The sequence below is a fragment of the Camelus bactrianus genome, chromosome 20 (assembly GCF_048773025.1).
Source record: "Camelus bactrianus isolate YW-2024 breed Bactrian camel chromosome 20, ASM4877302v1, whole genome shotgun sequence".
NCBI classification, from domain to species: domain Eukaryota; kingdom Metazoa; phylum Chordata; class Mammalia; order Artiodactyla; family Camelidae; genus Camelus; species Camelus bactrianus.
This window is the reverse complement of record NC_133558.1, coordinates 30,824,382-30,847,159: the sequence shown is the minus strand read 5'-3', so window position 1 is coordinate 30,847,159 and position 22,778 is coordinate 30,824,382. Positions and strand designations below refer to the sequence as shown.

At 46.8% G+C, this 22,778-nt stretch overlaps 1 protein-coding gene across 4 annotated transcripts in view; it reads left to right on the top strand.

The window, feature by feature from the left end:
- RCAN2 (regulator of calcineurin 2) overlaps nucleotides 1-22,576 on the top strand; it is a 233,701-nt gene extending 211,125 nt beyond the window's left edge. For 3 of the 4 annotated variants that reach the window (XM_010973840.3, XM_074348850.1, XM_010973841.3), the window contains 2 exons: nucleotides 2,149-2,320; nucleotides 19,939-22,576. In XM_010973840.3, coding sequence (XP_010972142.2) covers nucleotides 2,149-2,320; nucleotides 19,939-20,099 — 333 coding nt within the window. In that variant the 3' untranslated portion in view covers nucleotides 20,100-22,576. Of the gene's footprint in view, nucleotides 1-2,148; nucleotides 2,321-19,313; nucleotides 19,644-19,938 lie in introns of all 4 variants that reach the window. The other variant, XR_012501155.1, reaches the window with a different exon arrangement.
- Nucleotides 22,577-22,778: the final 202 nt, after the last annotated feature.

The window sequence follows — 22,778 nt, the reverse complement described above, 5'->3', positions numbered from 1 at the left end:
GTTAACTCTTTCATCCACTTTGAGTTGATTTTGGTGTGGTTTAAGATAAGGGTCCATTTCTTCTGCATGTGGATGTCCAGTTTCCCCAGCACCATTTGTTGAAGACACTCTCCTTTCCCCACTGTGTATCCTTGGGACCCCTGCTGAAGACCAGTTGACCCTATACGCATGGATTTATTTCTGAGTTCTCTTTTCTGTTCCATTAGTCAATATGCCAATATCATATTGCTTTGATTAGATAGCTTTGAAATGTATTTTAAGATTAGAAAGTGTGATGTTCTTCTTTCCCAAGATTGATTTGAGTGTTTCTGGTCTTTCGTGGTTCCATATGAATTTTAGAATTGTTTTTTCTATTTCTGTATAAAAATGCCCTTGGGATTTTGATAGGGATTGCATTGACTCTGCAGATCACTTTGGGTAGTGTCAGCATTCTGGAATACAGGACAGCGTGGATGGACTTAGAGGACCTTATGCTAAGTGAAATAAACCACTCACAGAAAAACAAATACTGTGTGGTTCCACTTACATGGGGCATCTAATATAGTCAAATTCATAGAATCAAAGACTAGAATGGTAGTTTCCAGGGTCTAAGTGTGTGTGTAGGAGGGAAATGAGGAGTTACTAGTCAACATTCATAAAGTTCCAGTCAAGCAAAATGAAGAGAGATCTACTGTACAACACTGTACAATAAATAGTCAATAACAATGTGTCACACACTTTAAAACGTGTTAAGAGGGTAGAACTCATATTAAATGATCTTACCACAATAAAATAAAATAAAAACCAAGAAAGAGAAAAAACTTAGACTTTAGCCTCAGACTAATACTCAAACCCACCACGGCTAATAACTTGTGTGACTTGTAGAAACCTCAGTTTTCTCATTTGTTAAAACCTTACTTGGTTCTTTAAAAATGTAAAACATAAGCTTACCATCCAACCCAGTGATTCCTCTCCTGGGTGCGTATCTGAAAGAAGTGAGAACAGGTCTCAAATGAATACATGTTTGTATACACATGTTCACAACAGCACTGCTCACAATAGCCAAAGTAGAAACAACCCAAATGTCCAAAACTGGGTGAACAGATATATATAAATGGTGGTCTGTCCATTCAGTGGAATGTTATTCAGCCACAAAAAGGAGTGAAGTACTGAGACATGCTGCACCATGGAGGAATCTTGAAAACATTATGCTAAGTGAAAGACGCTAGATACAACGTATCACCTGTTTTATGAGTCCATGTTTATGAAATGTCCAGAAGAGGTAAATCCATAGAAAACAGAAAGCAGGTGAGTGGTTGCCATGGTCTGACGAGAGGCAGAAATGGTAGTAACTGTTTAATGGGTACAGGGTTTCCTTTGGGATGATAAAAATACCATAATAATAAAAACTAAATAGAAGTAGTGATTGTGCAACATTGGGAATGGATTAAATGCCACTGAAATTGTTCCCTTTAAAATGATCTAAACAACAGGTTTCTACTGTATAGCACAGGGAACTATATTCAGTATCTTATAGTCACCTATAATGAAAAAGAATATGAAAATGAATATATGTATGTATATGTTTGACTGAACTATTATGCTGCACAACAGAAATGGACACAATGTTGTAAACTGACTATAATCAAAAAAAATGGAACCATAAAAAAAATTTTTTAATGGTCTACTTTCATGTTGTGTGAATATCACCTCAATTAGAAAGAAGGAGAGAGAAGGGAGAAAGATAGGAAGGAAGGAAGGAAAAACTCATGGTGGGGAGGAAGGGGGAAGGGAGGGGAGGGGGAGGAGGGGAAGCTGTGGGGACGGGCAACATCACCATCACCTGGGGACTCGTTAGCAATGCAGATCCTCAGGCCCTGCCCCCCATCGACTGACTGGCCGAGAACTCCAGGAGTGGGGCCCAGCAGTCTGCCTTAGTAAGCTTCCCAGGTAATTCTTGTGCAGCTCAAGGTTGAGAACCACTGTTTTAAGGCCCAAATAAGATAACTGAGCACATGGGGTATGGTCACAGTAATTATAATTGCAGCCTGGCCCCTTGGTTCATCCGTCACAGGCTAAAAGCGGCGAGACTCTGCATCTTAGTGAAACAACATGGCCCCTCCGAGGCCAGAATGAATAATGTGTCTTCATTCCTCCTCTGTTTGAAAGGTTCAGACTCCAGAGACAGACGGAGACAAACTGCACCTGGCTCCGCCGCAGCCCGCCAAACAGTTCCTCATCTCGCCCCCCGCCTCTCCTCCCGTCGGCTGGCAGCCCATCAGCGATGCCACGCCGGTCCTCAACTACGACCTCCTCTATGCTGTGGCCAAACTAGGACCAGGTAAGCCCGGCGGCCCTCCCGCAGCATACGCATTTGTCAGCAACCCGGAAAAGCCAAACAGGATTAACAGCCCTGAAATCCTGGGTTCATGGTAACATCTGCGTTTCTAATGGATTTATTGCTCTATGTGGACAGCAAGGGGAATGCCGAGGGAAAATGCAGCGTCAGACTTTGTCCCTGTTCAAAAGCAGCCCAGGAACTGGCACTCACACGCCAGTCCGTGCAACTTCCAGATTGCTAGGCAGGCATTTTAGGATTGCCAAGTGCTACCTGATTCTTCTCTCCAGACCATAGGGACATCTTTTCCTCAGAACAAGCTGGCACAAGGCACCTATGCCGTGCAAGCTTGCTTTCTGCTGCCACGGGTGTGCCCAGGAACCCTCTGCTACAGAGGGCCTGAGAGGCTTCACCTTGGCCTCTCAGGCCCCAAGAAGTCAATCACAACAGGCTCTAACTTTAGAAAAAGCTACGGTCATTTTGTTACAGCGTTGGTCAGCGTAGCTTGGACACTGTCATGTTCACTGCAGCGCAATATTCCACGGGGTGAGTCCAGAACCACTCTGTGCTCACCACCCTCCTGCTGATGGACATTTAGATGGCTTCCCGTTTCCTGTCATTATGGGCAGAGCCACAGTTAACATTCTCGTGCCCAGCTCCTATGTACTTGTCCAAAAGTTTCTTTATGTTTTATACCTAGAGGTGATACTGTCCACAGTTTCAGCAGATGGTGCCACCTTGCCCTCCAGTGTTTTTCCTATATTACAACAGGAGGGGACGTGGTGTAAAGCTGGGGGCCCAAACCAGGTGACAGCAGAGGTGTTAGGCACCAAAGGTCCAAGATGAATAATGGCCATTGTGTTTGCCTTCTCTGTTGGTTCTCCTGGAGGGAGAGGGGGCTGACCGCACCCCAGGAGATTCTCATTTACTTGGTTTGGGTCAAATCATGAACGGTATTTTCTAAAATTTCCCCAGGTGATTGTGATGTGCAGATGAGCTCAAGAACCACTGGTAGCAATGCCAAATGCCAGGGGTGATAAGTTAATAATGAGTTCTTACCAGTATTTCTTACTGTAGTCAGGAAAACATTTGGATCAGCATCTCCCACCCCAGAAATCTGCAGTTTTAATAAGCACGCATGTTGATTCTCACATATACTGAGATTTCAGGCTCCTTGGTGTGACGCCAACCCACTGTCCTGGATCACCCAGACTTGGGTTCCTGGGAACTTGTGATGCTAAAACCAGGAGATTCCCAAGCAGTTCAGGAAAAGCTGGTCATCCTACTGGGTCTTCAGGTTGGGATGAGGCTGATTGATTAATGAGTACACCCTGCAAGAGAATTACTGGCTGTCCCATGTGTGGCCTTAAATTACAGCACTTTCAAGAGCAAGGGCGTTGGGGGGGTTCTTTGTAATTGCCATCCAGTCACTCTGCTTCTAGGGCCATTTAAAATGGCCATGGGTTTCACCATCGAGAGCCATTATAAGAAGCACTACTAAGGTGGTGATTAAAAAAGCAACAGAATAATAAGGGAGTTGCTTGTGAAGTGTGGCTTCCTTGAAAGTCTAATCCACATACAGGAATTCTGAGCTTACGCGCTTCCATGCAAAGAGAGCCACGTGTGTGATATGTGCAGAGGTTGTTGAGTGTATAAAATAAGTCAGGTCTGCTCAGGTCAAGCCTTGTGACCCAGTTCCCCTAGGAACTCAGGACAGCGGGTGAGCACAGCCCTAAAAAGGACCGATGAGAGCGCAGTCCTTGGAGCTGCTGGTTTGAGTCCCAAGCACAGATATTAATGAGGTATGAACAAGGCCACAGCTGAACACCTTGTATGGCTGTTTCAAATGTCAGCAAACAGAGCTCTACATAGAATCATTAATGTCTTGGCTAGAGAGCCTAGCAGTCACTGTCCGACTTGCACTTTACAGGAGGGGAAATCAAGGCCCAGGGATGGGGGAGCGGGAATGACTTGCCAAAAACAGGGCCAGGGCTCTTCCTACCTCACTCTTCATAAAGGAGGCTCAGGCTCAGACAGACTTTCGGATCCCAGATGGCCTCTGGTCCACTCACTTGGAGTCTGTAATCCAGTAAATTCAAATCGTTTTTCTATCCAGAGCCAGAATGAAAATTTATTTACTTTTAATGGCCACAAAGCCTGACTCAAAGACAAGATAAGGTCTGGAGGGCACTGCGGGGGACGGGTGTGACCGAGGCGGGAGGAGTGGATACAGTGGGAACTAGACCTCAGAAGGGATGTCACAGCCTGGTACAGAGGAGGCGGCAAGTAAGAAGGAAACGGTCTTAAAGAGCCAGAAAAAGATGGAGTTCTTTTTAGAGTTGTGAATAATTTATCAATTGTTAAAAATGTGTGCTTTGAAAAACAAACTTATGGTTACCAAAGGGGAAAGGGGGTGGGAGAGGGATAAATTAGGAGTTTGGGATAGCAGATACAAACTACTGTATATAAAATAGATAAACAACAAGGCCCTACTGTATAGCACAGGGAACTATATTCAATACCTCATAATGCCCTATAGTTTAAAGAATATGAAAAGGAATATATTTATATACACACACATGTATATATGTATATACACATGTGTATACATGAATCACTATGCTGTACACCAGAAATTAGCACAACATTGTAAATCAGCTATACTGCAGAGAGGTGAACGCCCTTCCCCAAGGTGACACAGCTGGCTGGGAGCAGAAACCAGTGTCAGCCCTGGCTCTTCTAACCACCATTTAGCCAGATCCAATGGCCTTCTGTTAAGGATCCTGGCTGCCTGGGTGGGCTTGAGGCCGGCTCTGCTAGGACACAGGCAGAACATTTATCCCAACCCATTGACAATCATCTCTAACACCCCTATAACTTCCAGAAAGCCTAACCCCGGGTCTGGGTAAGTGTGCAAATGAAGATCTGTGTGCTGTGTGTGTAAGGAAGGTCTCCTGCTCTTCCCGGATGACTGATGCTGTGTCCCGTGGAACAGCTGCAGTTTGGCTGTCTTCTCTTGATGTATCTCTCTCTCCATTCCTTGCCAGCAGTTTGAGGCTGTTTCTCTTTATTTAGTTATCCATTCGTCCTTTTCCGGTATCCCTGAAGCTTCTACACCCCACACAGATGAATGATTTATATCCAACAACTAAGTTGAAAATATCACAGAGGTTATAGAGGAGGCTGGGGCCTCTGGCGGCTGTTTCAGCTGCAGTGATGAGACAGTGGGGCCCCGCCCTGCATCCCCTCACCTGCATCTCTGCCCCCTCACCCCCAACCAGGTGCCAGGGCCGGGAATTACTCCTTCAGTCTCCTTCTGACCTGACTCGTTCCACAAAAGCTCACTTCTCCTTGTGGTTAATTTTCTATCATTCAGCTTTCTGTCTTCCCTGCTTTTGGAGGGGAGAAGGCATGTTTTATTCATTCTGGTATTCCCAGTGCCTGATAGTTTGCACATAGAAGATGCTCATTAAACACTGAATGAATGAATGAATGAATGAGTGAAGATATCAGAGCTATTAGCCCTAGAGATAATTTCTTCACTGGCAAGTTGTTGCTGTCTTATGGCTTTAGCCAGACTGAGTCAGACAGCACTAAATGAATATTTTTTCCACCAAAAGGACTCTGAGCATTTCCACTTGGGAAAAAAAAATGACTTAGTAAAATTCACTTTTAATCCTTAGGCAGAATCATTTCAGTAACAAATTATAAGTCATTCCATGTTAAGGGATGGCTACCTCAGTTCCAGGAATAGAGAAATAAATTAGAATGGGAACAGAGAAAAGCAACTTAGATGATCAAAGGAGAGGAGTTTTGCTTCCTTTGGAGGAGTGACTAATGGTGCTAAATTGGTTGAGCTGAGTGACTGAGAAGGGATGCAGAAATCTAAGGATGCTGAGGAAGAGCAAGTCTAAAGAAAGAGCAGCTCAGAGCCGGGATCCAGGGTGAGATGGTACTCTGGTCTGGGATCACTTTGGTAGATGCAGGGGCTTGTTGGAGCTTTGACACATGTAGCTGCCCATGGAAATGCAGTGACGTGGGTCATCATGACCCTTTCATGCAGGGTAAACGAGAGCGTGAGGACACAGGCCTCAGCTCAGACAGGAGGGGGCAAGACAGCACCTTGTTCTTGAAGAAAGGAGCACCAGTGACCCTCTTCCAGAGAGGACAACTCAGGCCCCCTGGAACTTCTAAAGAGGCCCACGAAACAAGCATGGCTAGAAAATGCAGCCACAGAGGAACCACGATGAAGCCCGAGCCTGTGGGTTTCCTTTGAAACCCTTAGTGGGATGTGACAACAGGAGACCAGAGTCACCTAACTGGTGAAGCATCTCTCCGTTCTGTTTATTATCATGAGAGTAAGTGCATGGTCTGCAAAATATGAGAGGCACGATTCCAAACATTTTTCATGACTGTATATTCTGGTTTTGATCCAGAAAGTAAGGAAAATAGATATTAGGGGGAAAATGTAAATGGAAGCAATGGCTAAAGCTTACATACAGCACTTAATATATGTCTGGCGTTGTGTTAAACAGCTTACTATATAGATGATCTCATTTAATGCTTACTGCGACTCCAGGAGACAGGTGTTACTCTCCTCATTTGTACAGCTGGGGCATGTGAGGCACAGGGTGGTTAAGGAATTTGCCTAAGGCTACACAGCTAGTAAGTTAAAATGGTCCCTCTGCCCCTGGGAAGAAACAGAAAGGATTAATGGAGCCAGCACCCTTGCCCTTGAAAGGTGGAAGGTCTGAGAAACCAGATAGATTTCTTAAAGAACAAAATTAATTTCTCCAGAAGAAGTTCAAGATTGTTGCAAAAGAATGTTTTAAAAATACAAAACACCTTAGACATTCTGTCCCTCCAGATTGCGTTTCTCTGCTTATTGGCATCTCGGAAAACAGATCCACTGCATTGGTTCCTTTAAGTTTGACTCTTTTCCTCTAGTATCAAGCAGGACATGTGGATCAGAATTTGCCATCCTCTGCTGTTTAAAGGACAGGTCTCTCCCCTATAAAACAGAAGCTTTCTGCATTTATATCAGTCCCCCGGTGAATTTAGAGAAGCCCACCGTTTAACAATGATCTGGACAAAATAAGATGAGCTTTGACCTAGTGGAGAATGAATTGGATATTCACTTTTGTTTATTTCATAATGCCCATTGTTCCAGGCTCCAGAAAGACTATAGTGCTGTGTTCTTTGTGGATGTAAAACAAAATAGGAAAAACAAAACTCAGCCCAGCAAAGCAGCTTATCTGTGCTCGTCAGCAAAATAGCAAAATGGAGATGCCCGTGGCAGTAGATGGGTGGTAAATCATAGATGGGACGTGAAATGCCGGCCTATTCTGCTCTCTAGGATGGCTCTGGAAGGTCAAGTTCATTGTCACTGGAAATGCCTGCAGGGAGAGAGATGAAAAGTCATTGTCTGTTCCCCTTTTTCCTCCTATTTTTAGCTCTTGCTAGGGAGATCAATTTTAGTTAACTGCAAAGGAGGGCTTAAAATGGCACTGGAGTTTCAAGTTGCTATATTTAGATTTTTTTTTCCAAATTCTTCTCTATCAAAACATGCCAGAGTAAAGCAGTTTTGCTGGTTTGCTGCTCAGTATACATTGTTTCCCCCAAATGGAAAACAGATTTCATTAATTCGTGTCACTTATAAGGAAGAAACATTTTCCATTCCAGGCTCATTGACTGAAAGGTAGAGAAAATTCCATTTTTAAAATATAGATGAACACCTATATTTGGGATGCCTGTGGTATGACCAGTTATATAAGCCCCGGTTCTTGTCTGACAATTGCTATATTCTGATCACAGACATAAAAAGCAAATAAAACAGCCAGTCCCAGTATCCAGTGCAGTCTCTGTGCGTCACTGCCCGCCCGAGGGACGCAGATTCGTAAGCCCGGAACATACACTCCTAGTTTTCTACCCCTTTTGGAAGAATTTTCCCTGGGGGTGGAAATGTTAAAAGGGCGTTTCTTCTTAGCATTATACTTCACAGTTATCTTCAGTCAGTATTGAGTAGTAATATGAAGCATTTCCTTTACTTATTTCACAAATGAAATAAGCACGTTGTAGAGAAATTGGCACAACCAAAATACGGGCACAGGTGTGCGTGCGCGCGGTCGTGCGCATCCCCACAGCTGTTCCCGGAGCCCGGCCCCTAATACCGGGAAAGGTCGAACAGAATGATCACTCGCACAGAGGACAACCTTCTGAGTCTGTGGCCAAGCGCACAGAGAGCCCGTCCACACCGCTCTTCCCTTCCGCGCGTCTGTGCTGTCCTCTCGCTCCGGAGCACCAGCACCACATTGCAGCCTTCAGAGACCGCATCTCCCTCCTCTCTCTGTGTCTTCCCACCCATCTCCCTCTGTGGTTCCGTTGGTTCCTTACCTCCCTTCTAAGTGGTTGTCTCAACCACTAATTCAGGTCCTCAATCTGTTGTCCCCATGGCGTCCTTTAGGTCCTAACTGACTTAGGAGGGAGTGAAGATAAATAGTCCCTTTAGCTAGTCCTAGAGGAAAACCTCAAAGAGAAGCAAACTCTTCTCTTTTTTTTAATTGAAGTATGGTTGATTTACATTATATTAATTTCAGGTGTACAGCATAGCAATTCAGTTTTTTATAGGTTATATTCCATTAAAAGTTATTACAAACTAATGGCTCTAATTCCCTATGCTGTTCAATATGTCCTTGTTACTTATCTCTTTCATACACAGTAGTTTGTATTCTTAATCCCCCACGCCTATGTTTTTTCTCCCCTTTTCCTTCTCCCCATTGGCATCTACTAGTTGGTTCTCTGTATCTGTGAGTTGGTTTCTGTTCTGTTATATTCATTTGTTTTATTTTTTAGATTCCACATATAAGTGATATCATGTAGTATTTGTCTTTCTCTGTTTTATTTCACTAAGCATAGTATTTTCTGGGTCTATCTACATTGCTGAAAATGGCAGAATTTCATTCTTGTTTATGGCTGGGTAATATTTCATTGTGTGTGTGTGTGTGTGTGTGTGTGTGTACACACCACATCTTTGATGAGCATTGGATTGCTTCCAAATCTTGGCTATTGGAGATAATGCTGCTGTGAACATTGGGGTGCATGTATCTTTTCAAATTAGTGTTTTCATTTTTTCCGGATAAACACCCAGGAGTGGAATTGCTGGATCACGTGGTAGTTCTAGCTTTAGTTCTTTGAGGAACCTCCATGCTGTTTTCCATAGTGGCGGCACCAATTTACATCCCCACCAATAGTATTCAAGGTTTCCCTTTCCTCCACATCCTCACCAGTATTTGTTATTTGTAAGAAATGTAACTTTTTGATGATCAGTGGAGGTGAGTGAGGAAGAAGACCTCTGACCACTCACGTCCATCTTCTTGTCCTGACGTGCACTTATCCCAGACCTACTGCGGCAGGGAAGTCCGTGCGCAGCCCTGATGTCTTTTCTGTGGTGGTGGTGGTGGTTTACCTGGACTTGTTCTCAGAACTGCCAGTGAAATAGTTGGGTTGGTCTGTGCTTTGCTTTAGACCCTATGCCACCCAGGCTTCGAGGGCATCCTTTGACAGAAGCAGCTGCTATAGAAAGAAAAGGGACAGAGTTGCTGCTGAGTGATCCGCCCTGCCCTCGAGTCTGCCCACAGCAGTTTCCTCCCAGGTCTACCCAAGTTAAGTATGAGCTCGTGGAATCACTGAGGAATCAGAGAGAAAAAATTTGCAAAGGACTTCCTTCTCTGTAATATTTCTTCCTCCCTGGAACATTTCTTCCTCCCTAGAATTTTTTTTTTTTTTTGAATCCTGAATCCCTCTTTCCACTTCTACTTAGAAAATCAATAATTTCTCCACACTCAGACTGACCTTGTGAACAGGCAGCTACCAAATAGCTGTCCGTATGGACCTAGCCGTCCCTCCACCCTAGATCATCCCTTTTTTTATTTCACAGCTGTCAGTGAAGCTCCAACGTGAAGAGAGAGGAGGAGGATGGAAACTCAGGATATGTGTTTGAATCCAGGCTCCACCTTTTATTAGCTGTGTGACTCTGAGCAACTTTCTTAACCTTTCTGTGCCTTGGCTTCCTCAACAGTAAAACCAGATTGTTGGGAACATGGAATGAGATAATCCATGTACATCTCTATGTCCGGTCCTGGACATAGTAACTGCTCAGTGTGTGTTACCTACTTATGGTCACTTGATTTGCAAGCCACATCTTAGTCTCCTCCTAAAATGTGAGTGCCTATGCTAAGCTCTCAGCTCAGTGTTTCTCAGTGTGATATTTTGGAACCGACAAGCCTACAGATTGTAGTACATTTAGCATCTCAGGGGCCTCACCTACTAAATACCCTACCCAGTCCTTATGACAACCAAAAAAAAAAATTCCCATCACATTTCCAGACACCACTGGGAGTTTCGCCCCCTTGATGAAGGAGCACGTTAATTAATTACACTTCTGTGGTATTTAAAGGTGGCAAAGAGCCATCAGAGACATAGAGGCAAGGAGTGCCTAGTAAGGGGTCAGGTCCCAGTGTGGAAGCAGGAGCACGAGCAGAAGCATGAGGGGAAAACAGTGCAGAGATGCTTCACCTGCTCCCGCCCCCTTCCCAGACACAGACACACACTCCCTTTCCTCCCCTTGGAAAAACAGGGGAAGAAAAGATTGTAGCAGATAACTTCAAAGTACTGTTAAATAGCATATCTTCATGCCCTGGGGACAGGGTGCAGCTTTGGGAAACTTCCTGATGGTTTTCACTATAACTCAGTCCTTCTACTGAGGAATGCTTTGGGCCCCAAACCAAACCAGGATCTGCCCTGCCAGGACTGAGAGAGGGTTCAAAGTCGCGGTAAGCTCAAATACAGGCCAGTGCCTGGGTGGACGGAGGGAGGTGCAGGTCAGCCCTCACCCCTGCCCTCCCCACCTCCCCCGCCTGAGAGCCGACCAGGGCCAGGCGTCTGTCTCCACAGTTGACAAGGGAGTGGGAAGCCGCCCCTCCCTGCCAAATTCTATCAAGTCCTAACCCTAACACTTGAAAGGAAAGGAAATCCAAACTTTCAAACACATTTCAAGTCATTCTGAACCCTTCCCTCAATCTCTGTGTTCAATCTCCCCAACGGGCAGCATGTTTAGTAAAAATAACCCATATGGAAGTTCAGTTTTACCTATTCCAGAGATCAGGACTGATGCTCCCTACTTCCTCTTGAAAAAAAATCACATTTACAATAAAAAAAATATGGCAAGTGGGGGCTTACAGTGTCTTTTAAACATGAACCAGCCTGAAATGATTTTCCTATTGGAATTTTTGTTCTTCTTAATTCAATGTAAGGGGCTCTTAATCCAGACTGAAGCGTAGCCCTCAGCACACGATGCACATGGCTCTGCATGCAAGGGTCCTGCTGGAGAGGCTCTTGGCACTTGCCTTGAGAAGCCATCGCCCATTCTTAAAATTCAGCGTGGATTAATAACCGACACTAACCTTTCCCTGTTTGGTTCCGGACTCGCTGAGTGTTAAATAAGAAGTAAGACAGATGAGATCAATAACGCCAGCTTGGTTTCTGATTAAAGGCGGAAGCCGAGAAGGCGGCTGCGGTGAGCTTCAGCCAGGGCTTCCCAGAACTGAAATTCGGAGCCATGCGGCCTCATTCTCCCTCTGTTACAGAGACGGAAAATGTCTGGCTGCTCCGCAGGGCAGAGTCTTTTCTGCTGGGCTCAGCACGTGGCTGAGAGCAGAGCAGAGCCCTTTGTAGGCCAGGATGGATCAAGAGAAAGATGCTGGAGGGTGAGCTGGCATTTCCAGTTTCCTGTCCCTGCAGGTACCTGAGGGATGTCACTCCTCTTGCCCTGAAGAGGAGTAGGAGAGAGGCTGGGGAGGGGGTCCCAGTGATGTGTGAATGGAGCTCCCTCCCCTTGGGAGGAGCCACGGGAACTGGAGAAGTATCCACTGTAACAGAGCACGTGAGCAGGGAAGAAAAGAGGGAAAAACACCGAAGGCAATTCGCTCCAACTCAATAGTAGTGGTTTAGTTTGCTTTGGAACAGAGCCTTTATATGACCTGTGCCCCACTTATCAACTATTGCATAACAAGCTACCCCAAAACCAAGGGCCTGAAACATCGAGTCATTTACTTGGCTCACGGATTTGCTATTTGAGCAGGGCTTGGGGGGACACCTTGGCTCTGCTTCCTGCAGTGTCGCCGCCCGCTCAGCCGGGGACTTCCGAGATGGTTCACTCGAAACCATCTGTTGGCTGGTGTGGCCGTTGGCTGGGAGCTCAGCGAGGCCATGGCTCCTCTCGGGCGGTGGAGGGGGAGGCTCTTCGTGGGCTGTTTGGGCTTCCTCACAACATGGAGGCGAGGTTCCAAGAGGGAGCAGCCTGGCAGAGCAAGGTGGAAGTGCCTGGCCTTTCTGTGACCGACCTCAGAAGTCACACTGTTTACATCTGCCATGGTGCATAGGCAGTCATAAAGGTCTGCCCAGATTTTAGGGGAAGGAACAAAGTGGGAGCAGTCCTCAGTGGAGGAGGGGCAGAGTTCTAGAAGAGTAATGAGGAGCAGGAAATATGCCCATCGTTGCAAAACACAGTCAGTCTGCTCCAACACATAACTTTCCTGTTGAGAATTCATCCTTACTGTGAGTTAGTTAAAACAAGAAGAAATCCCACAGGATCTTTTTTTTTCTGGAGTTCAAAGCTACCGTGAGAGGCGCAGATTAACTCAGTCTACAGTTTATAGTCCCTTTATTTTTATAACTTATCAAGTGTTGTCTTCAAAAAGGATTCACTGTCAAGGAGACCCTACCTAGAATAACTAGCAGTTGGCCAAAACAAAAAGAGGCAAAATGTAGAAGGAATTAAGAGTCTAACTTAATAGCTTAATAGCTAGAGAACAAAGAGTCACTGAAAACGTGAGTTGCCGCCAAAGTAGGTGAAAAGCACAAGTTACAACTAGGCTCCCTTTCAGGGGAGTCTCTTGTGGGATCTGAAAGCAGTGGGACTCATGAGAGGCAGGGCTGGACAGTGACTGTGCACACAGGCTTTGAAGTCTTGAGTTTGAATCTTGGCTCCGTCACTTACTACGTGTGATCTCAGTGTCCTCCCGCGTCATCAAGACATTATGAAACCGGGGGAGGGTATAGCTCAGTGGCAGAGCACATGCTTAGCATGCACGAAGTCCTGGGTTCAATCCCCAGTACCTCCATTAAAAAAATAATAACAAAAAAATTTTTAAATTAAAAAATAAATTAAAATATAAAAACTAAACATTATGAAACCCACAATACAGAGCTGTCGTCCATAATTAAATATTCAGTTTACTTGAAGTACTCAGAGCTGTGTCAGGCGCTTACTAAGTGCTCAGGAAACAGCTGCTGTTGTGTTTCAGGTGGGTGGCAAGTGTCGGCGATGCCCTCTCTTTCTTGGCACCGAGAGCTTGCCGGAAAGAGGACAAACGCCTGCCCTTAGGTAGTTTTCAGCTGTGTTGAAAAGCTAAAACTTACACAGATTCAACTGTAGGAGAAAAATGTACGTGGGAGTGTGTACCGGACGTTACACAGGTACGTCATCCATAGCCAAGCTGGACGCCGTCCACCAATCAGTAATGTATTTATTGGTCTCAGACATGCACCCTGAGCTGCAGCAATCACAAAAGAAGTGTGAGTCCTAACTTGAGTGGTTTGGCATAAGGCGTCCCCAGACGAAATAACTAATGAGTCACACAAAAGGTGCTATCATATAAACGAGTCATTCACGCTGTCCCAGAAAAAGGAAAATCAGAGACCTGATTGAAAAGCCAACTTGAGATGTTCCTTCTCACAGCCATAGAGGTATGGAAGTGCTTAGGAGGTGGGAGGAAACGGGGGAGAAACTTACCAAGGTGTGGAGCAGTGGTTACAGGGAAAAGGTCGTTCAGCTTTGAGGACCGGAACGCACAATGCCCAGCTGTTCATTTGAACCATGGGACTCAGCGGGTCGTCATCCATGCCTCGTCACTCTTAACAGCAGGTACTCCACCTCCGAGTCAAAGCTCTTGGCGATTATTCAGCTGCTTAATTCTGTAACTGTCGTGTAGTGTGACCAGATTCTTTCATCAGATTGAAAACTGGAAATTATTTTGGAAGCAGCAGTGACCAAAAGACTACCACCTTGAATAATCATATCATGCCTCTCGGGAAGGCTCGATAAAATATTGGTTATGTATTTTTTTGGTAGCATTCCAGGAATGTGGTGGTTGTTCCCATTTTACTGATGAGGAAAACTGAGGCTGAGAACTGCGACGTACCTCTCAAGGTTACGTTGCTAGTACTCGAGAAGGTGAAGTCTCCAAATGTTGTATTTAGGAAGCTTGTTCTAGCAACGAAGATTAGCTCCTGTGGTGTGGAAACCAGCTAGGAGTCCTCTGGGTGGGAGTCAGTGAGCCTGGAGAGGATCCTTACAAGCAGGGTGTGTTGAGGGCGCACGCGGAGAAATGTTTCAAAACAACGTTCAGCAGTGGTGGATGATGAACTACAGTGGAGGAAAGAGAAGATTCAAGGGTGCCCAGCTCCAAGGAGTCATACCGAGAAGGCTGGAAGGATGAGGGCGGCTCTAAGAGGAATGTGACAGCTGGGAAGGAGACCTAGACTGACCGGGAGAAAAGTAATTCCATGTTAGATACGTGAGTTTGGAAAATAGCAGCAGACTTACGTAGAGACGTCAGTAAACTGAAATGTGGGCGAGATCAGGCCTGGGTATGTAGCTCCTTGCAGAGACAGGAATGGGGAGCACATGTAGTCCCAGAGAAAGGATCTTCCAAGAAGGAGAGCAGTGAGGCTGAGGGAGAAAGCAGTCCTTTGCCTCACTCCTGCTAGATCTCGCTGTGTTTTGGAAGCCTCCAGCGCAGGGTTCCATCTCTTCCTTGGCAGAACTCAGACAAGAAGTCGTCCAAGGAGGCAGCCACGTTTTAGGAAGGTTTCCCTTTAGGAATCTAAGCAGTCCCACCTCTGCTTCAATACACAGCTCAAGCTGTGTGTCCTCCCCCTGCCCTTACCTCGTCTGCATTATGCTGATTTTTATAAACCGTGTGTAATTACACCGATTTGTTTAGAGAGAATTCAAGAAGAGATCAAATCATGGCTCATAAGTCAAAGGAGGTGTGATGGAGAACTTCCAGAGACACTCAGACCCCCAGTCACGTACCCACTCCTCTGCGATTGTACCAGGACCAAGTCACCACAGCCCCCAGCCCCCTGGGCAGCACAGGGACCTGACTCCTCCCCCCTGAGAACAGGGAGCAGCCCACGGGCACCTCCGCTTCCCCCAGACTTTCAGGAATCGGGACATTGTGACCTGTCTCCATTCACCTGGGAAAGAGGATACAGAACTCTGGTGTCTATTTTGAACAAACCCCTGTCAGTTGCAAAGGCCTGAATGAGAACCGAACTTGTGACCACGTGCCAGAGGATTCTGCATTTGCTTGGCTGGAACTTTGTTCCATGGAGGGAGGTGGAAAAGCCTGATGGGGCATTTTCAGAGAGCTTTTGGTCCCGGCCTCGTTTCTGCCCACGGGGAAAGGACAGTTTAGTACAGACGAGAGGAGTGAGAATGTGACGGCCGAGCCTGGGCCTGTCCTTGAACAGACCTGCTGGTCTGCCTGGCTGGGCTCCCTGCACCGTGGAAGGACCTGCCCCGCCCTGTGCAGCTAAGATGGTCCTTGTCACCTGCTGAGCCCTGTTGATCCCCTTGCAGGGTGACAGCACTGACGTCAGCCTTCACGGTAGAGGAATTAGCTGAAGCCCAAAGGGAAAGAGCGGCCCAAAACAGAAAAATTCAATCCAGCCAGACCAAGCTGTTTGTTTTTATCCTGTGGGCTCTCAGCAGCTGTGTGGCTTTGCTGGATTTTGATAGTAAGAAAAAGTTTCCAAAAATAGAACAGTGAAATGTCAGCGTTAATGGGATCACAGCAGTAAAATAGCTCTATGACCAAGCGATCGACGTGGAAGTTGCCCAGCCCAGGATGGCCCCCTGTGCCTGAGGCACACCTAGTCTGGGAGGAGAATGTCTACTTTTGAAGCTATTAACACATTGCAACTGGAGGTGTCTTTGAGGAAATGTTCTTTATCCAAGCCACGGCAAAGAAAGGGTTTCATCAAAAGGCTAGCTTCATTATGTATATTTTATTCTTATTTTTTTAAAAAGCTAGCTTCTTTCCAACAGATGCAGAAAAGGGCAGCGTCTGGTCAGTCTGCTGGCCAGGGTCCCTGCTGTCACCGTTGTCACTCCTGGGCCCCACGGTCTCCACTCTCACTCTGCTGTGGCAGATTCTTACCTGACATCCCTACATCAAAGGATGAGAGGCCGCCACCCACTTCATCCCTGCATCTCAACCAACAGGGCAACGGACAGGGCCACGGGGCCCCTCATGTGCCTGCAAAAGGCGCTTCTTCTCCAAATGTGAAAACTTCAAAGAAATTCTATACAGAAAAACAAGAATCACACCATCTGATTACTCAGAAATTGTTTCTTTCTCTGTCTTTGTCAAAACTGTCTCTCAACCAGAATGGCAAAGCTTTCCTCAAAGAAAGAGAAAATTAGTAACTCTGGGTACAGTGAACTCAATCACTGTCTTTGGGATTTGCTGTTCTCCCAGAAACAAAGATGAGAAGGCCGAAGATCAGTTAGCCCTGGGGCTGGGAGGGGCTGCAGAGCTGATCTGGGATGCCTCACTGCTTCTCCCAGCTGCATCCTCAGTGTCCCTCCCTCCGCTACCTGCACTAGCATCCTTTTCCAATGAACAATTATGATGCAGGATGGAGGAAGGGAGGGGCAGGTTATTCACATGCTAGCATCCCCACAGGACCGCAGCCCCCCGCCTGTCACATCAAGCCGTGTAACAGTGGCCACCCGGACGCTGAAGCACAGAGAAGCACCTGGGCGTGCTGGGTACCAAAGTAGGCGTCGCTGCCTCTGAATTTGCAGGGATGCATCCCCATGCTGGTAAACTCTGTTTTCAGCAAGCACCCCCAGTAAACTGTCAGGTGCTTGGAAGCCACTGCTCAAAGATGCCACGAGCCAGGTCTGCCCACCTGTCGCCCGGAACCCTCAGATGAAGAGCAGCTTCACGTCACTTGCTCTCCTGAGCAACGTCAAGTGGTTCTTCTCTCTTGGGATTTGGATAAAAAACACAGACTGCTTTAAGGAGAACAAAACAGACCCAGTTCAGCGAGCTGTGGGCAGTGTCTACACACACAGCACAACTACAAGTGCGTGTCGCACAGTAACTGCGGCGTGGGTTACGGCGGCATTAGATCTGTGCAGACCGTCGATCTCCGCTTTCCAGTGAGGAGGCAAAGCCTCGCATGAGGGACTCAAACAGGGTTCTCCTTCCTGCTTCTGCTCCGTGTCCCTGTGTCTGTCCCTCTCCGCTCCTGAATGCAAACCGGTCCTGAGGGCTCACTGTGCCAGAGATTTCAACCTTGTCGACACATCTCTCTACCTACGACTTCACACAATCTAGACTTTAAATTATTGAGTCTTTATGGCCACATTTCTCTGGCTCTGGCTAGTTCTCTCCCTCTCTGCTGCCGCCAAGATCAGGGATGTGCTGGAGGTGTCACGCTCTGCTCCTGGGGACGGTCCGCTGTCCTCATCCAGGAAAGCCTTTGCCTTACACACCAGGACGTCGAGCAGGGTCCAGCAGAGGCCTGTCTGACGCATAACAGAGAGAGGACACTCTGAGCAGGATGTGGCTGCACTCATCCACTAGGGCTGCCATAACTGAGCACCACAAACTGGGCAGCTTAAACGACAAAAATGTATGGCCTCATGTTCTGGATGGTGGACGTCGGCGATCAAGGCATCAACAGGGCCACGCTCCCTCTGGAGACGCCCGGGGAGGATCTGTGCCAGGCTTCTCCTGTAGCTTTGGTAGTTGTTTGGCTTGGTCAGCAGAACTCCAGTCCTCACGTGGGTTCTCCATGTGTGACTGCACTGCTGCGTCCTAATTTCCCCTTTTTATAAGGACACTGGTCATTTTGAAGTAGGGCCCACCCTCATGGCCTCATTTGAACTTACTCATCTGTGGAGACCCTACTTCCAAATAAAGTCACAGTCGTAGGCACTCGGGATTAGGACTTCAGCATCTTGGAGGGGGGTGCGGGGGACACAATTCAACCCATAATGATGGCTGACTCCAGACACATCCTTCCCAGCATCACGTAGAAGAGGTCTGGTGCTTTATTGCATTATCAGTGTTCCTCATTCCCTAACGTCAGCACAGGATCTAAAACTGTGCCTTGCAAGCATTTGGTATTTGCACCACTGATGCTTACCAAGGTGTGCACAACGCAGGTAAATACCACCGTAGCACTGGAACTGACAGCCCTGGCTCTGGCCATCCAGAAGGGACACTTTCCCCTGCAGGCTGCGGATCACAGGCAAGATTCCTGGACTGAGTGGTGTCTGGCTTTTATCCTGGAGGGAGGTCAGGATTTAGGGAACCAGGTGAGACTCTGCCACATAAAAGTAGCTAATGTGCTGGGTATAGAAATATGGCTGTCACGATTGGTGAGAGATTTTTTTGTCCTAGTCTGAAAAATGAGGACTTGATCTGGCAAGACTCCGAGAGTCAGTGACCAGGAGGGTGTCTGGGAGACACTGCGTTCAGGTGTTTCCCATTCACGAAGGATGGGAAGTGAAGGACAGGTGTCGGGGGAAGATTAGGGTAAGTGCGTCAGCAGCTCAGTCAGGAAGTGACCAGCATGCAGCACGGGAAGGCCCCCTGCACCTGCCCACCTCCTGGGCATCTTCTGCTTGTCTTTTAGACCCAAGCCAGCTTGTCTCCTCCCCTAGGAAGCCTTTCAGAGCTACTTGCGCCTTACAATTTGGTACCATCGTCCTTGACATAATTGCCACTCCAGTGCTTACCATAGTGTTTTGTGACCCTTCCTGTTTCCACATGCCATCATCTTTTGCAAAAGACACACCTAGTTTTTTTTTTTTCATTGTGCCTGGTATCCTTTATGCCCTGCAATGGGCCAGACCAGGGAGATGCTCCTAATACGAAACAGAGACAGACAGGGGGCCAGCGGCTAGTAGTGACCTGACTCCAAGACGAACCCGTCAAGAATGACAGAGCCTTGGAACTGGCAAGGACCTCGACAGTCGTCTAACCCAGCTACCCAGTAACCAGTGCAAATCCCAGACAGCGGCGATCCACCTTCTTCCATCCTGGGCCAGCTCTCGTGATAAGAAAGGGACCTCTGGAGGATAACTTAGAGACGGCCTTGTCCAAAAGATGCGGAAGTGAAGCGATGGGCTCAAGGTGACTCAGAAGTTAGCGGCGATGCTGGGAAATGGAAGAGAAACTTGGTGAGTAACTGCCACACCCACGTAGGCATCACCACCATCCTGTGGTCTGTAGTCAGCACCCTTCTGAAGTTTGCAGTCGAGCGTGCTGAGGCTAAGAGAGGTTAGGTGGCCGGCTCAGGCTTGCGCAGTGGGGAGGTGGTAGAGCTGAGATGCAGTGACAGCTCACACTCGTCCCGCTTTCCAGCCCCATCCCTGGATCCGAGCCGGCACGCCCTGGGACTCCGGACAGTGTTCCTCCCACGTCCTGTTCAGAGATCCCTCCGCCTTCCTCACCCCGCTTTCTCTTGCTTTTCAGGAGAGAAGTATGAGCTCCACGCAGGGACGGAGTCCACCCCAAGTGTCGTCGTGCACGTGTGTGACAGTGACATCGAGGAAGAAGAGGATCCAAAGACGTCCCCCAAGCCAAAAATCATCCAGACCCGGCGTCCCGGCCTGCCGCCCTCCGTGTCCAACTGAGCTCGCCGCTCCGCCTCCAAGAGAATATGTGTCTCCTCTTGATCATGCTTTTTCCCTCACCCCCTGTTGTTTGTCAAAAAAAAAAAAAAGAAAATTGCCTTTAAATCCCTGGGTGTTTGGTTGTTTGAGATTCTTTCCTTGTAATCAAGCCTCTCGGACAAAAGGGCTAGGAAAAGGTGACACGTTTCCTGATCATATCATACCCATCCAGAATAATCCATTATTTAGAAGGTTCTAGAAAAAAAAAAGTAGTATTTTCTTATTAAACGATCAGCACAGCCTAGACCTTCATACTCTCATGTTGATCCAAGCCAGAGACATCAGTGACAAATAGCACCTGTGTTGTTTGTGAGCCGTTCCAGTCCCAGTCCTGACGTGTGTGCGATGGTTTTTTTGTTTGTTTGCTTTTTTTTTTTTTCCTGGCCACTTTAAGTAGGACCATAAGTAAACTTGACTTTGACTGCATGAGATACCCCTATCTGGTCTCACTCAGTCCTCTGCATCCCAGCATTCCCAGGACATGCATGATCACCAGCATTTATTTCCATGATTTGAGGATGTACTAAAGTCACAGATTGTCGGCATCCAGCCATGTCCTTTCTAGATTAGGAAATTTATCAGCATCGTCCAGCTTCCCAAGTCTGGGCCTAGTCACTCTTTTGAGTCCAATACTTCATAGCTCTGTTGAAATTCCTGGAGGCAAAAACTGAGCTGGGCCCCCAAAGATACCCCTCAGTAGGTTTCGAACATGACTTCCCTGTAGAACTTTCCCAGCCTCCTTGGGGAAGGCTCGCCCAGGGCGATGGAGACCGATTTCAGACGAATCTATTTATTACAAAAGTTTCACAGTGTCTGAATGATTGTTGTTGGTTTTTTCCCCACCTCTTTGTATATTTGTACAAATGTTTCAGCTATGCTTTTAAAAATCTGGATGTTTTTATTTAGTGACTGTTCCAGCCATTCGCTGCTTAACGACGTCTGTGTATCGCTTATGAATGCATTCGTACACTAGTCCAGGTCATCTGATAATACTGCACTGTATTAGGGGTAATGCTGAATTTTGAAAGGGCACAAAACTTCTCATGCCAATATAGAAATGATTAGCTAGCATCTTTGCTGGCAAGGCCACTTGTTTTTAAATAAAGTGAAGACGCAAGTGTCGGTTGCAGCCGATGTGAATGGAGCTAAGTCAGTGTAGCAGCCACGGAGCACATTGAAAGGGGGAGCCGGAGAGGGGGACGCATACCAGTCCTCCTCACGCGAAGCCCCTGTTGCTCAGAAACGTGTTTGTTTTCGTTACGTGTGATTTTTCTATTTCTCCAGCCCAAAGTGCATTATGGAAGCTACACCTGTAGAACCATCACCTTCTGCTCTGTGTGCCAGGTCTCATCCACCCCCGTCCGTTAATGAGTTACTTTAGCTGCAAATGCCCATTGTGACGGAGTGGGGGAGATACTTTCATCACCCTCAGAGAAACACACAAGAACAATAACACACCCGATGGAAGGATTGTTGTGGCTTGTTTTTTTTTTGACTAAGGTGTATGTTAGTTTCATCAGAAACTTAAACATGAGACTGATCACTCAGAAATTTGAAGTCCGTTCTACTGTGAATATAGCAATATAGTACTGGACACAGTACAGGTGAAACTGAGGACAGCCTTGCTTGTCAAATCCTGAGTTTCCATAGAAAAAAAAGAAGGCTCCTTTTAAAAATGTAACCTGAGGAGTGTATAATAAGCAAATGCTTTGACTTTCCTTTGCTGTGGAGGTTTTTGCATTTTTATGGGCAAATAGTATCTGACTCAATTGTGGAGAAATGCTGCCCTCTAGTGGAGGAAATCTTGGCCTCTGCTGCTCAGAGGACCTGAGAGCTACAGCTGACAGCCGTTTTATGCTGTCTCTTCTCAGTGCTTGGTGGGTCCTTTGCTATGTTAATAGACACAGAATTTTCAGAAGGCAGGTTCTAGCGACATCTGGATGAGCGAAACTATTTAGAAATGGCTTTTCAATGTTTCAAAAGAAATCCATCAGACCTTTCCAACCAAATTCAGCAAAAGTTGAAATGACCATTCTGTGTCATCAAAAATAAAAATAAAAATTCGTGGCGTATATGACGTAAGTGGTTAGTCCTGGTAACATTTGTTGCAAAATGTCCATGTTCACCTGCCTCAGAGAAAGTCATTCTTCCACGAGGTTGGGTTTGGGGCCGTGGGGAGAGGAACGTGTCCCAGGAAAGGGGGGCAGAAACAGGAGGGACGCCTTGAAGTGTTTCTGTGGAAGCTCTGAGCGCTGTGAAAGTCGGGATGGCCTCCGCATCTCCATGAAACACATAACACAAACCTCTTTGGCACTATTTTAACTTTGAAAAGTTTAAATGTGGAGGGGGAGGGGGAGAGTTCCACCAACTGACTCATTTGTGCACGTGTATAGCTCAAAGAGCTTAGATTTCAAATATACCTGGTGAATGACTCTGTCCACGTGGTGTCATTTCTGTGTCTTCTGCCTGAGTTGAATTTCTGAGTGGTGGTCCTGGTGGAGTGCAGTTCCGCCTCTAGTCTTTCTGAAAACTTACCGACAGATGAGATGAACTCATCTGAGCCCTTTCTGAGACGAGCAGGAGGGGAAGCTGGTTGGCAGCATCTCATGAAGGAAGAGGAAACTGAGCGAGGCCAGGAGG